Below are 16109 nucleotides of genomic sequence, written 5' to 3'. Positions count from 1 at the left end.
TTTTGTATCTTCTTAGCTATCCTACAATGAAAGCAGACAAAAAAATACCAAGAAATCTGGTGTCCTGTACCACTACATTTATAGTCATATCACTGAATTCCTGCTCTCTCTTGGTTTCCTAATCGGGGTCTCAGATGTGAGTTTAATATGATGCTTACTTGGACACACACACAAAAAAATACCTGTGCACTATTCCAATTGGAAAGTCTGTTCTTGAACAGAAACTTCTGATGGAAGAAAACCCAAAACTAAGCACTGTTTGCCATAATTTGCAATTTTGCTCAGAAAAACATGATCTGGCTGAGCTGTGTAAGGAACAAACTGGGTTGCTGGTCTGATGTTCATACCAGCTGGTTACTCACTAATTGTTCTGGAGAAAACAACCTTTCCTTTGAAGCTTTAAGGTCACAGACTTTGAAACAGTATATGGCATATCCCACCTCTGCATTGAAAAGTTCATTTGCTATTGAACCGTCCAGATAGGTAAAAAGTTCACTTATTTTCCCAACATATCAGAATGATGAGTCCCTATGCTATCATTTATGTCCTAGTAGCAAGACTGTAGCTTATTTAATGAAATGTGCAGAAATTAGACAAATAAAGAAGACAAACTTCTCATTTTTCTAGCTTAGACATATGTGGAGTAAGAGTGACACTCTGTGGCAAGAGCAGTGCATTATTTTTTCTAAGTTGTTTTCCTCTTTTTTCATTCCCTCTATCTTGCTATTTGATGGAAAGCACAGATTAATCTGAGCTTCTTTTACTTCATTACAGAATTGAAAGGAGAAGGAATTCACACAGCTTCAGAGGTGTAAAATAGTGTACACACTTCAAGAGGCTCTAGCAGCATCTGATTACAATTTAAACTAGCAGTTACATTCATGAAATTGAGAACATAATTGTCAGGACACATATACCTTCTATTTACAGCTGGTTGGAAATTTTTCAACAAATTGTGAAAAGCGTTCTGAATGTTGATACAAATACATATTAAAAATGTATTTGTGGGCTGGGATATCGGGGGGAGGGTTGCTTGGTTGTTTGATTTGGTTTGGCTTTTGTCTAGGACTTTATTTTGATCCGGATGTTTTGTTTTGCCCCAGCTAGAGAGGCCTATTCTGAGTTTCATGTTTCATTTTAACTTGAGACTGAAAAATTCCATTTCAGTGGAGCAATTCAGTCTCCCATTTCATTGCTACCCTCATGTTTCACCCCTGAAAGGGCGCACATTGCTGCAGGATGGATCAGTTTACCATACAAAGAAGTAATGGTGTGAATTCTTGCGGCATCCCAATAGTATTCAATGTTATTCAATCAACGTGTCACACTAATTTTATACTATATATATGGATTCTCATGCAAAGAATTGAAATCTATTTTTTTTTACCCATGGATTCCTTAGAATACAGAAAATATAGAGTTATAGGGTCATCAAGGTTGGAAGAGACCTTTAAGATCATCCAGTCCAACCATCCACCCAGCACTGTATCCCTTAAACCACTAAGCCAAACCACCCAGCACCAGATTCAGATGCTTTTTAAATACCTCCAGGGATGATGACTCCACCATCTCCCTGGGCAACCTATTCCAATGCCTGATCATCCTAACAGTGAAAAAAATTTTTCTAATATCTAATCTGAATCTCCTCTGTCTCAGCTTAAGGCCATTTCCTCTAGTCTTGTCACTGAAGACATGGTAGAAGACACTGGCTCATATTCAGAGATCCACACAGGATGAGAGCCTATTTGCTTGAAGCTGCAGATGCTAAGAGATCTGACTGTTGAGAGGAAAAAAAATAGCATAGTTGCAAGAGAACTTCCGAAGTATAATATGTCTGGATTCCAAAAGAAGAGTGGCAATATGCCTGCACCTCTTGTTCCACTTTCATTTGAAAGATGAAAAGAGGTTCCTCTTAAACAGAGGGGGAAAATGTGACTGCTCCCAGGACAAAAACCAGAGAATGATCTGTGCATAAGAGAAGCCACTGGCAGTTCACAGGTGATGCTCTCCCGTGGACAATGGTGGCAGAAAGAGAGGTTACTTATTCTATAAATGAACCTTTAAAGAAATCACAGAGTACATCCCCAAGGGAAGAAGAAAAGGAAACAGGACCCCTGGCACGTACTTGCTGCCAGGTATTTTGAATAAAGTGTTTCCTTGGACATAGCTGATCACTAGGGAGAGAGACATTGAGGCAAGCAAGAAAAACATAGCGGTGGCTGTCCTTATTTCAATTCTACTTACTTTAGCACCTTCTGAAGTAGCCAAAAGCCAAGGAGAGGTAAAGAAAGAGGGAGGGAAACCTTAGAAATCCTGCTGTGGCACCCTAACTGCATGTCACAATATCTGCATAGCTGCCCAGCCTGCACAGCTGTATGTAGCTATAGCCATCCCTGCTGTACCTGGGCCAAGTGAGCCAATGCCCAGGGACCAGGTGGAGTGTGACTCTCAGTTTTACTCCTTTCTCAAAGAAAAACTGCTCCAATTCTTCAGGACAAGAGCCAGGCAGGAAAACTAGTGAAGATGAGGTCCATAGCATTTCCATATCCCTGTGAATTCAACAGCAAGCATCGTTAGGTACAATCTCCCCAGTATTTCCTGCAGAGCACAGAGTTGCTGCCACGTAGACTTATATATAATTCTGCCTTGCTGACTTAGGTATTATCAGAGGTGCCTGATGCAAGTGACGACTTTATGTGGATCAAGCTGACACTGGCTGATGACACCCGCCACAATAAATGGGCGACAGCTTCAGAGCAAATCTGCTACAACAGAAGAGCAAGCACTGTGTATACTACAGGGAATAGCTACCTCTTATAATAGTTTTTCATATTTTCAGAGAGTTCAGCAGGTGCACTCCAATTATGAGAAAATAATCCGAAGAAAAGCATAAAGGCAACTCCTCTGGAAGACAGGTACACGTGTGCATGAGTACACACACATGCGAAACAAGAAAAAGTGCTGAGCAAGGTACTTCTATTGGGTTGGGTTACAATGTAAGACAGTATGTGCAAAAGTATTACATACTATTTGGATGACCCTTTTCTTTCTGGAAGACAACAAGGGCTTCAGGGAATTCACCCAGTAGCTGCCCCACAGCTGGAAACAAGTGGAGTGAAGCAGGGAGTGAGCTGAAGTATCTTCCTGCCCTCACTTAGGTGTTTCCAAGCACAGGAGGCATCTAGCTCAGACTAGTAGTATTCTCAGAGAATAAAGACACCCTGGACTTGAGCTGCATGTGAATCTCAATTCCTCTTCTAGTAACTGATGAAAGTTTCCAGGTCATGTTGGTTTCAAGGACAGAGGGGATACATGGGTCTGTACTAAAGCGGCAGAGAGTTGGTTTTCCTTACTATTATATGCCCCAAGTTTCATCAAATATGACAAGCTGAACTCCCCCTGAGCTTCGTCTGTGTTCAACGGAGCCAATGCTAGGTGGCTCCAAGATGGACCCAAGGCCAAGACCACCTTGGCCAAAGCCATTACCATTAGCAGTGGTGGTAGCACCTGTAGAATATTTAAGAAAAGAAAAAAGAAAAATGTGCAACTGCAGTTGGAGAGAAGAGTGAGAATATGTAAGAGGAACAACTCTGCAGACACTCAGGTCAGTGAAGAAGGAAGGACAGGAGATACTTCAGGCATCAGGGCAGAGATTCTCCTGCAGTCCATGGTGAAGAACATAGAACATCAGGCTGTGCCTCTGCAGCCTGAGGAGGTCCATGGTGGAGCACCTGCAGCCCCTAGAGAACCCCCCACAAAAAGAGGTGGATGCCTGAAGGAGGCTCTGACTCCATGGGAAGCTTGTGCTGGAGCAGGCTCCTGGCAGGACCTGTGGACCTGTGGAGAGAGGAGCCCATGCTGTAGAGGGCTTGCTGGCAGGACTTGTGACTTTTGTCCACAGGTGACCCGTGCTGGAGCAGCCTGTTCCTGAAGGACTGCAGCCCGTAGAAGGGACTCATGCTGGAGCAGTTTGTGAAGAACTGGAGCCTGTGGGAAGGACTCATGTTGAAGTTCATAGAGGACTGTCTCCCATGGGAGGGACTCTATGCTGGAGCAGGGAAAGGATGTGAAGAGCCCTCCTTCTGAGAAGGAAGTAGTGGCAGAGACAACATGTGATGAATTGACTACAACCCTCCCTCCGCACCTCCCCTGCACCATTGCACAAGAGGAGGTAGACAAAACTAGAAGTAAAGCCTCAGAAAAAGGGATGGCTGGGATTAAGGTGTTTTAAGGTTTTCTTTTTTTTCTCATGATCCTACTCTGATTTTATTGGTAATAAATTAAATTAATTTCCCCAAATTGAGCCTGTTTTGCCCATGATAGTAACTGGCGACTGATCTCAACCCCATGAGCCTCCTACCTGTCCACCTGAGGAGGGGAGTGATAGATTGTATTTGGTGGGCACTTGGCATCCAGTCAGGGTCAACCCAACACACTTAACATCTTATCTTGGCCTCTTGCCTTCACTAAAACCTCTCTCACCTATCCACTCACACACAGATTTCTTAGTTTCCCTCTGCCATAATTAGATAAGTTTACCAATGTGCTTATTTATTTTTAGGTAACCTCTAACCAGTCCACTCCTAAATGACACAGTGAACATTCATGTGCAAAGCACTAGTCCTAGCTTTTTCTTCCTATCTGGAAAGGACTGAAAGGGTGCACCAAAATTCTTGAAGCCAACTGGAAACAGGCTGTTGTCATTCAGGCCAAAAGTAAAAACAAAGCATTGTCTTTTCAGCCTGGTTCACAACAAAACAAATCTGCATGACCTTAAGAAACAGTAATTATGAGAATGATGTCAAGCCGAGGGGAAAAAATCTTAATGCTGAATGAACATGTAACACACATATTTAAACGTATATAACCACATATACATTCAAATACAACCTATTAAAAGATGTGGTCCAAGGCAGAAACTGCAACTGTTTACCCAATTTTAACCATAGTTTATCTTTCCTCAGGAAGCCAATGAGCCAAAACATTAAAGAATACATATGTGTCTTATGAATCTTACAAATTCATCAAGTCTGGTTGCCAAAACCTTGTAAAGATCTACACAGGTTAAATTTTAAGCAGACAATTTGTCTGCTTCCTGATTTACAAACCAAACTTACATATATCTTTCTTTAAGCGAGATGAGAATTCTGTTCAAAATCAGAATAAAATATGAAACAAACCTCCACATAGAGTTGTGCCAACTGTGTGTTTTCCCATAGGCTGCACTTCCTCTTCTGAATAGTAGTTTTTCACTGCTACTTGTATGGCATAACTTGAAAATGGCTGTAGGTTGTCTAGGACAGCAATAGGATCCTGAAATTCCTGTAATTAGAAATCAGATAATAAACATGCATTCTCAGAAAAGAGAGTCATACGTCAACCCAAACATCTGTCAGTGAAATGCATGTTAAAAAAAATAATACAGTAGTTCTTTTGTATTGTACTACACTTCGGTGTTTAAAAAAAGAATGTTAAAATCATAGTTTTGGTAATAGGTCACTACAGAAAAGAAAGCACATACCCAAAAACAAGCCAAAGTATAGTACCACACTCTTCAATGGTAATTCCAGAAAAGGCAAAGTTAAAAAAAATGTAAGAAGAAAAAATTATGAATAGAAGTACAACTACCACAAAGAACATAAAGGCAAACTATTTGGTTGCTGGATGGCTTCAAGAGTTATTTCAACAGATTAATATCAACCACAACCACTCATTTTACAAGTAGAAACTGAAGACCTATTTCAGCAGGATTTTAGCAAAGGCATGTTGAAAAGTAGAGGAGTGCTTGCACAAAGGAAAGCTAAGAAATCTACCACTTACCAGACAGAAAGGTGAATTACTGTTGGAACAGAGAAATGGAAAAACTCACTGATAGAAAGTTACAGAATGGTTTATAAAATTACTACAAGTGATATCATATTCCCTGTTTATATGTGATATGACATGCATTTCTGTTCTGAAATAACCATACCAATGTTTTCTGCTGTAGAGCAGACAAACAGTATCTTGGGTTCCTGCAGTTGTCAGTCATTTCTCTGAAAAATACCAGGTATGTCGGTGTAGGCCGTGTTATGCCAGGGCATAGCTGCTGTGGTGTGACAGATGGTAACCTTAATGTAACACTGGTGTTCGTCCTAGCAAGGATAGTAGGTTTATCGGTGTCTGGCAATACCATCAGGCATCTTTTATCTAGGAAAGAGATAAAATTTAAAAAAAAAGTTAATTATGGCTGGATCAACCCAAGCTGGCATGGGATCTTACCACTGTTCTTAGCAGAAAGCATAACTACAAAGTATTCTCTCCGCTTTTACAAACCAAAACAGAAGAAAAACCCACCTGAATGTACTTTATTTGATGACTTTCGTGGACACAAAAATAATGGTCACCAAAGGAAGCCTCATTTATGCTTGATAAGATACAGCTTTAATAAAGAATTTATGTTCTTCTTTAAGCAGAAAATGGAAATGCAATTTGTAGTTACTGTGTTATCAAGGGCAGTAAATATTGATAAGCCCAAACTCGCTTGTCAGAGGAAATAGAGAATATTTCCTGTGACAAGGAATAGAGAGTACCTTTCTCTAGCAATTAAATGGGTTTGGTTTGTGGTTTTTTTCCAAGCATCTTTCCACGTGCAAAGCAACAACAGGGAAGGAGAGACAAATTTTGGAACTAATAAAGGAGTCTGTAAGGAGAAAGCAATATGAAACTACATTCTGACAGTTAACAAAAAGTAGCAAAAAAAAAATCCCTCATCACTTGATATACTTTTAAAAACAAAATAAAGATATATTGAATGGATTTCCTTCTAAGAAGGAAAATATTAACGCTTGTGCATAGGGAAGAAGGTACAGGGACCAATGCTTGCCCTTAGGCCAGAACAACTGACCTCATAGTCAAGATCTTTTCTTCCTAAATGAGCAACCCTGACATTCCCGTCAAAGTCGGGTTCATCCATAGAAGGGAAAGCAACTAAAAAAGTCTTATTTAACTGAAGAAAATGTAAAGTTAAATCTTTGTCAATTTTATATCTACGTAGAGTAGTAAAACACCCATGGGAAAAGTTCCAGATGGAATAAAGAATTGAGTCACTTTCAGTGTTAAAGTTTCTGTCAGGCAGTTCCATAGAAATATGTTTACCCTGACAAGAAAATCCTTCACTACATATTCAGTCCCCTTCCTTCTAACTCTGAAGAGAAATCATTCTCTCAGAGAATCGGTGACAAGACAATAATTTTCACCTAGTACTTCTAATGTGTCAAATGATCAACTGACATCACATCTCTGGATGGCAATTAAATAGGTTAGAATGAAAGGAAACTCTAGCAGTACTCCTTGCTCACATCACTAAAGCAATAAAAAGCATGTCAGTCAACCCAGATGGTCTTTACAAACACCAGTTTTCCACATATACACCATTTGCTTTCAGTACTGAGAACTTTCTTTTTCTTATTTTAGCATGTTCACTTACTTTTATTTTAAACTTGTGTGAATAATTCTCTTTATTGCCCTCCTCCCCAGATGCCAAGGTTGTATATTCCTCCAAATATATTTGCAGCAATGTAAATAAGAAGAGCTCTGTAGGAATCTCTGGGTATAAATAGTCCATTTGGACTGAGATTTGGTTCTTCCATTTCTAAGCCAGCTAAGCCTGGGGCTCTTGCAGGAAACCCTATCCCCTGGGGACAGGGAATGGCACATTTTGTGTCAGGGCCAAACCAGGCTCCTGCACCGATGCCAAATTCACACAGGTCTCATGAAAACAAACATGCTCAAAGTGCTGGTAAGAATAGCCTGGGCATTGGTAAGAGCAGCTGCAGGCAGGAGTAACGCTACTGGCTACCCAAAAGAATGTGACATTGTTTTATTCCAATGAATTCTATATTGTTAAAACATTCTCTTGTGTACTTGTCAGGTTTGAACCGGAATTAAAGAATTATTTTAAATATATTCTCACCCTCTGCATTTACAAAGATAATCCCTATAGGTACCATGAATCCTAATTTTCTATTAAAACTAATTTTTTTATTTCTTTCATTATTCTACAATGATTTGTTTAAAATACTAGGCATTCTATCTGAAGCTTGGGTCTACTATAATGTAACCTATAATTGTCTCAGGTACTTCTTTATAAACAATTTTAATAATCAGAGTCTTACCTCTTTGTCTTTGGAAGGGCAAACCTTTTTATTTCAGTTTTATATACTTGTGAACAAAACCAGAAATAAGTGTCACAACAGGGGTCATTATCAAACTCTTGCTACAACACTCTGTGGAACACATTTGCTCTTTTTCTGTGCTTTAATGTGCACCACCTTTTCTAAATCTCCAAGTTTGACACAACTTTGAAAATAGGCATGGTTTGGCATTAACAAACATGGGCAATGCTCATCATCATGACTTTTCATGCAATCTAACATAAAGCCCGTCCTTATATTCATCCTTTTAAAAAATATGCAAATTGTTTCCCTGTAGAAGGTACCTGAATCCATGAAGCATACTTTGCATGAATACACATAGCACCATCAGCAACTTAAATACATGCTTCTAAAATAAATTGATTACATTTACAAAAGAAACCAAATCCCCTCTACCTGGATACAATTGTGCCGCTGAGCTGTAAGCTAAGATTTTTAGCTTATGATTTTGTCTCTTGTGAAGAAAGTATCTTGTGCTTTCTTTATTTGCTAGCCAAATTTCAGTGTATTCCTTTGTTTCTGCACTCCAGTATATAAATTTCTTATCTGCAGTCAAGCTGCCGATTTTCTTACCTGTAGGAAAACATTGCATAGTTAAGTTTTTTAATCACAGAATCACAGAACATGCTGAGTTAGAAGGGACCCACAAGGATCATTGAGTCCAACCCTGAGCAAACAATTTTACAAGAGTAGATGGGTGTTTGTATTCACAGTGTGTCAACATGGGTTGAGTCAACATAGCCATAGTGTATCTTCAAAGACCACTCCTTGAAAAGAGATTTCTGATATTTTCAAGTAGGTCTCATGAAGGTGAGACACTGTTATTTCAGTTTACAAGTGTAGATTCGAAGGGGTTTTATTTTCCATAATTATGAGAACTGTAATTCTATCACCAAACACAAGAAATGAAACATGAAAGTGAGAGTTGTCTACAGAAATTTTCATCTTTTTTCCAAGATGTAAACCACTGTGATCTGCCATCTCCCAGGAACAATTAAGACAGCTCCTCTGGTAACAGAACAGCTTTACCAGCACTCGTCCAGAACTGAGCTGAAAACCAAGCAACCAAGATTAGGTGTTATTACAAGAATTGAAATATAGATAAGTTGTCATACAAGACCGTACCTTAATGAAGTACCCTCCCCACATATTGAAGTCTCCAATGCTGTTTTCAAGCATGACTTAATATGTTCCTGTATTTTGTCATTGAGACAAACTCTAATAGGTGTAGATAATATGAAACCCTAGCAAAATAAAGTGTTAATACTTTAAGTGAAATCTGTTGACAGGTAGCATTTGAGGCTGTAGCATCTCATTTGATTTACATCTTACTAGAATACATACTTCCATCACACTGCTCTTCCTCCCAGTTTGTATCAACAGGGTACACAACTGGAAACATAGAACAAACATTTTGCCCATATTGACTAAAGATGAATCAGTTTTATAAATAATGTGCTCCATGACTGCTATTTTCGGAACTGAATATTGTTTGATGTAAGAGACAGCAAGAATCACAAACTACCTAGAAACATGACAGAGCACTCAGACCTTGAAAACCTGGTATTTTGGTAATTCTCCAACAGTGGCAACCATCCACATCTGAGGCCCAAATTTCATCTCTTCCTCTGATGAAGAGAAGCTGGGGATTCTTGGAGTCAGACACATCTATACTCATCGGTCTTCCTAGTTCTGCTTCTGTCACATTACAGGTGCAGTAGTTCCTCATCTGTTCTTCTACTGATATGTATCCCAAAATGTGGTGCACCGTGTTATTCGGAATATCATAATAGAACATGTGGCTTCCATAATCAAGTTCTTCCATCCAGTACAAGCGGCTATCAAATAAAATGCAATTCTTACAGTAGAAAAACTTCAATCTGAGCAATCTGCCCCAAGAGCAGTCCTGTGAGTTATTAGCCAAAAACCTTCCAAATCTCTAAAATGAGGTAACTAGAGCAATGTACTTGAAAAGTGATTCCAAGGGCTTACTGATTATTTTTGTATGGAAGGTCACAATAACTGATTATTCTGAATAAAGTGGTTACTGTAAAAAATTGTTATCTGGTGCCGATTTTCATTTACATTACTTAGATGGAAAAACCTGTCAGTATTTAAGTATGATTTGAAATCTTTACTCAAACACAGACATCTTTTGAAATTAGATATGACCAAGCTCAACTAGCTGTATAAAAGTAGAACTACACCCAAAAATTTCTGAGATTTACATAATGCCAAAAACTCATTTTGGTCCTTAACAGTTGAAGACTTAATGAAAATAAGTTTAAAACATGTTTTAAAAAGTTATTAGTAATATACGCCTTACCTTAAGAAAGGATATGACAACAGAGATGATACAGTTGAATTACTTTTGCCCAACTGCATGTTCAAGGCTTTTAGAGATTTTTTCTTGAGCTCAAGATCAATAACAAATATTTGAGTTTCATTCCATGGTGTTTTCAAGGCAAGAAAGAGATGTCTTGCAATCCAGTCAACTGTTATGGCTGTGGCATTGTGAAGATATGCATCTTTGAAAAACTTAAGGAAAAAATAAAAACATTACTAAAACTGCTTAAGAGCAGAAATTTCCAACCTTATGCTAGAACGTTATGAAATTAGATTTGTTTCTGAAAGAAATGTCTACTTGGGAAGTAGAAGTCAAAATACAAAGAAGCACCATGGATTGAAGATTGCAATATTTTTATACAATTATTATATATTTATACAATATAAAATATATAATATTATATATTTATACAAACTATTGTTTAAAAAATATCAATTATTGCTTCCATATTGTTCGTGTATTCTTGAAATCAGAATGAAATGAAATTACATAAATTTGTTACAAAAATAAAATTCTTGTATTTAATAGCGTGAATTTTAAATTAAATATCTGATTAAATTCAACAAAGCAGATGTCAGTAAAGCTATTTGTGATTAATAGGATAACTTCATCAATGGTATATTCCACCCATTTTACTTTTTCAAAAACACAGTTGGCCACAAAATAATGACACACACTTTCCTAGATTCTCTCAAGTAAGGGAAGAACATAGGAATACCTGAAACTTTGAAGCATTCTGCATATTCAGAATAAAAAGAGAATCTTGTATTATATAGTAAGCTTTGTCATCATTAGCAGTAAAACAGATGTCCTTTACATTTGTCTTTGTTGAAAGTTCCCACATGGTATGATTACTGTCTATGTCAGCAAGAAACAAGTTGTTGGCAGTAATAGTTATAAGAGTTGGGACAGGGAAAAGATCTGGAAGGAAAAGGACACAGCAGAATTTATGAAAAATATTCTAGATAATCACAGTAATTCATAAGGAAAGTACAAGATATAAATAAATGATGGCCCTGCTCTCAGTAAATAAATAAAATAATGAGACGCCTTCTTGTCATCACAATGAATTCCTCAGATATTTTCAATGGCATTGTGGATGTTTATCTAACAAATTTAAGCATGATAAAACAGATTTGCTCATTTAATTAACTTTAACAGCCCAACTAGAAATAACCTATGATCTCTAGCAGATCTCTAACTCTCCTGGTTACTATTCACAGACTAATTAGAAATATTTTACGATCTCTAGCAGTATGCAGATTACAGATCAAAAGCCACCGTGCCATATTTCCTGGAGTTGACTAGATAAGTTAATTTAGCATGGTTTTGAGGAAAGGCTTGAAATTTCTGAAATTTAGTCTAATGATAAGTGATGCGTTCATCATTTCATGTCAGAAGCTGTAACTATCTTCTCTGTGGTGTCTGCTGTAAGGTGGAACAAATGTCACATGAAGTGTTGGAGAATATTTATCAAATTGCCAGATTCTTCTACTATCGATTTCACCAGCTAGTGCACACAAACTATGAGAGGGCAACTAAATCATCCATACCTGATGTATTCCTCTCTGCCATTTCAGACAAAGGTCCTGGACCTACAGAGGTGAAGGCTTGCACCTGTGGGACAGGACATTGTTCCTTATGTTAAGTAAGAGCGTAAATGATTGCACTTGAAAGTCTGTAAAGTCATAGTTAATGACAAAACCAGTAGATCCACTGTCTGCTCACCAAGGAATATACGTGTGCTTCTGTTTGACATAAGTACTGGTCAGTTCAAAGGCAACATTCAGGTTTGGACCGTGGCTATGAAGACAATTTTAAGCAGTGGGCTACAGAGTGACAATCCATGCTTCGTCTAACAATTGGAGCTCAAAGGACTCCAGACAGTCCTGCCTTTTTCCCCAGCCTGGAGCAATTCCTACTGTTGGTTGATGGTTCAACCAACACGGTGTTCTCCCCATCAATACCTGGTCTATTACATGGTCTCGTGCTTTTAACTTGTCTTTCGAGCCCACATTCTGTGTGTTCCAAAGCTTTTATCACAATGAGACTATGACTTCTTGGCAAGTTTTAATCTTTTTTTATGGAAGCTGTGTAAGTCCTCGCAGAAACCACAAGCTCTTGCCCTAAGCCCAGTGCCATCTCCTAGGCAAACACATCAGACTGCACTACCATCTAGCATGACATAAGCTTAATTTTTCATACCTGAAACCTTACTGTGAGGCTAGGAAGCACATTCTTGAGAGAAAAACGCATCAGGGTGGTTTTAACATTGCTTGCATTCCACTCTGTAAAAGTGTCAGCAGTGCCACTCTGATTCAGTAATTGATAGTAAATCCTGAACTGCGTTAATACTCCATTGTCCCTTTCAGGTCTGTCCCACCTGAACTCCACAAGGACTTTCTCATCACTTTCATGTAGGTTATGTCGTAATACATATATTCTAGGGTTTGTAGGTGCTGAAGGAACTGTATCAAACAATAAAAAAAGATAAAAACCACAGAAGCAATACTTCTATTAAAACACAAACTCTACCTCATAGTTAACTTGGGCCAGAGCTTTACAGCCCAAATGCTGACAGAGACAAATAGCAATTTGTGAGGTGTAAACTACAGAAGATTATATAAAACTTCATGGCAATTCCTTTCTGTTTTTCATTGGTGTGTTGGTATCTGAATTTAACTTGCCTAGCAAAAAAAAGAGTTGCATAAACAGAAAAAAAAATGCACTCCTGCACTGAGATGGGACATATCTATTTACCCAAGTCCTGTAGGTAACTATGGGGCAGCAAGAATTTTCACAATACAGCGTGTACTCTATCTCCTCTTCTATCCACTTCAAAATCTATTGTATCTCATAAGCTTTCTCAATGCTCCAGTCCCTCAACACTATATTTTAGCTAACTTAATTTTGACATGCATAAGAGAAAAAATAAAAACTGAATCAAAAGTAAAAAGCGCATAATATTTACTAAAAATCTAATAAGTACTTAAGATATTGCATGCAGCCTTTGATATTCATTGTGATGGATCCCAGTTCCTCTTCTTGCTCGTGGTCATAAGCACATGGCGGATATGTTGTCATCCATTTTCTGTTCTGAATTCTATTATTGCAATTGTGTGCTTTTGTGTGTGCAATAGATAATTGCCAAAGATGCTCAGAAACATGTCCTTGCAACTCTGCCTACAGCTGGCTAGGTCTAAAAGCTGCTTATCCTTCTCCGGGGTTTCACTTGCTGACATAGACCTGGCCCCAGCACCCATTACAAGTGAGGAATGGGATTTAAAATTTTAGTACCTCCTTCGGGGGCTCGAAGAGATACAGATGTCATTGGTGCCTTGCCCCAGTATGTGTATGGAGTGACAGTAAAATCAAAGAGTGCAAATGGTTCCAGCCAATCTACTCGGTAGGATGGCACTGTCAGGTTATGGGGATGGAGGCACTGCTCACTCTTCAGAGACTGTGAATGAAATAAAACAGAACAAAGTAAAGCAAGACTTTTTTCCCACTCAGAAAGGCCTTAAGTTTTCCAAAATTCCCTCAGCAAGCTGGTCAACTAAATCAAAACAGAGCTCCTCTTCCTGTGAGTGATCATTGTTTCACCAACTCCTGTGGTATTGTAGTGATGTGTAGCAATGCGTTAGCAATATGCCCCCTGAATTTAAAGAAAAACTTGCCAAATGCACTAAAATTAAGTGTGGGTGAGGGCTAGATTTCACATTCAGGCAAAGGCTGTCCACTGTCAGAGGACACTTCTCTCTCTGAGTTACCGTGAAAGGCTTTCTCACACATCTTTGAGCACTGTGAACTCCTTGCTTGGCTCTTCACACCCCAGCTGCTCGCCCAGAGCTACTGCTAAGCCCATGTTCCTCCTGTGATGACTGCAGTGATGGAGAACCTGGACAACTTGCATTCCATTTACAGTTTAGTTTTGTTCTTGACCGATTTGTAAATGCTGGAGAAGAAACAAACTGAATTTCTGTTTAAAAAGAGATATATCGGCAAGTAGATGCAGTAATATATGCGGATAGTAGGGAAGGATTGCATGAATATCCTCACCTGTAGAGCTTTTGATCCCACGCAGTAAAAGACAGCTCCCCATTCCACCTTTGTGGAGGGACTCCAAGTGATGTGAAAACTTGAAGAATTTCCTTTAATCTTGAAGGAAGACTCTGGCACTGCATCTGGAATCACTTTTGGTGTAAAAGACAAATTTCCTGTCCATAAACAGAAGAAATAATAATAACCTAAAGAATGTGAAGAATAGGTAGACTTTTCAAACCTGACGTAAAACATTAAAGTACTATGGAAAATCCTATAAACTGTCTTAAATAGAAACAATAAATAACACCATCATGTATTCTTTTTATCCATACCCATACCACCAGCTTTTATAATCGCACAATAACTAGGAATATCCTGATATATTTATTAAGAAGTTGCACTTGTCCTTATCCTTTGTCAAATAACTAAAAAATTTCAAGAATGAAGAATTGGAGGCTGGCAGTGAGGAGTTATTGAGGAGTTTAGATAAAGAAAATAATGTACCTGGCAAAGGTTTAAGTGATGCATGAACGAGGGTAAAGGCTGTAAACTGTGCTGGTTGTGAGAAGGGAATGCTAAGGCTCTGATTTACTTCCTGGGTTGTAATGAACTGAAGCCTATTAATCCAGAACAGACGACCACTGTAGTATTCCAGTGCACCCTGAGATATTTCTGAAGTACTCCATGCTGCAAATTCTGTGACTATGGCATTGCCACAACTGTGAAAACGCGTATGAAATAAGCAAACTGAAAGCACACATGTAGAGAGAACAGATTTATGCAATGTTTGACACATTTATAAGTTTCTCATAATTCAAATTCTTAATACTCATGTAGGAGACAGGAAAACAAAAAGTTTTCTTTAAGCTCTTTAAATCAGAACACTTTTCAGAATATGAAACACTGCAGAAACCCCTGCAAGAAAATCTAAACAAACAAACAAAAAAACCCTTTTCATTCCCTTGATTTCATTGGAAAACAATTATAAAATGGTTTGATATTCTGATGCAGAAAAGTGAATATTTTGAACAATCAGCTCATCTTCTCTCAGCAATTTCACTGAAACAGAGTCTACTTTGCAGAATAAGATTCATTCCACTTCATTATATCAGAAAACCAGATGAATTTGACCCTGCTAGTTTCCTTCTTTTATTAAATTCTATTAACATTTTCCTCCACTGGGATCACTGATGATTTAGTCTGCCTTGTATATTGTATGTCAAAACTAAAAAGGCCTTTTTAGGTTCCAATTTATCTTCTGTGTAAGAGATTATATATTTCGTTAGAGGCATCATTTTGCCATCTCAGAAATGTCTTTAAGCTTAAACGCATGTTATCCAAAACAAATTTGGAAAAGCTTTGACACACCAGCAGGTCCATTAGGATGGATTACTTCTGATCTCTGTATTCTGGCATGTCAGGCATAATGATTTATGGTGGCCAATTGGTTCACAATGGGGCTGCATATTCCAGCTAAAACTAATCTAGGTATTTTGATTCTTTAAGTATTTTCTGTTAATCAT

The 16109-nt window shown here is 38.3% G+C and overlaps 1 protein-coding gene across 6 annotated transcripts in view; it reads right to left on the bottom strand.

Annotated features, from left to right (window-relative positions):
• ROS1 (ROS proto-oncogene 1, receptor tyrosine kinase) overlaps window positions 1-16109 on the bottom strand; it is a 73485-nt gene that overhangs the window by 31308 nt on the left and 26068 nt on the right. For all 6 annotated transcript variants that reach the window (XM_064649691.1, XM_064649692.1, XM_064649693.1 and 3 more), the window contains 11 exons: window positions 15091-15305; window positions 14602-14759; window positions 13840-14002; window positions 12748-13010; window positions 12096-12159; window positions 11261-11463; window positions 10522-10733; window positions 9747-10033; window positions 8592-8768; window positions 5972-6189; window positions 5181-5322 (listed from right to left, as the gene is read on the bottom strand). In XM_064649691.1, coding sequence (XP_064505761.1) covers window positions 5181-5322; window positions 5972-6189; window positions 8592-8768; window positions 9747-10033; window positions 10522-10733; window positions 11261-11463; window positions 12096-12159; window positions 12748-13010; window positions 13840-14002; window positions 14602-14759; window positions 15091-15305 — 2102 coding nt within the window. The remainder of the gene's footprint in view (window positions 1-5180; window positions 5323-5971; window positions 6190-8591; window positions 8769-9746; window positions 10034-10521; window positions 10734-11260; window positions 11464-12095; window positions 12160-12747; window positions 13011-13839; window positions 14003-14601; window positions 14760-15090; window positions 15306-16109) is intronic.

Source organism: Pseudopipra pipra, chromosome 3 (assembly GCF_036250125.1).
Source record: "Pseudopipra pipra isolate bDixPip1 chromosome 3, bDixPip1.hap1, whole genome shotgun sequence".
In the NCBI taxonomy this organism is placed as follows: domain Eukaryota; kingdom Metazoa; phylum Chordata; class Aves; order Passeriformes; family Pipridae; genus Pseudopipra; species Pseudopipra pipra.
This window is presented reverse-complemented; position numbering and strand designations above follow the sequence as displayed.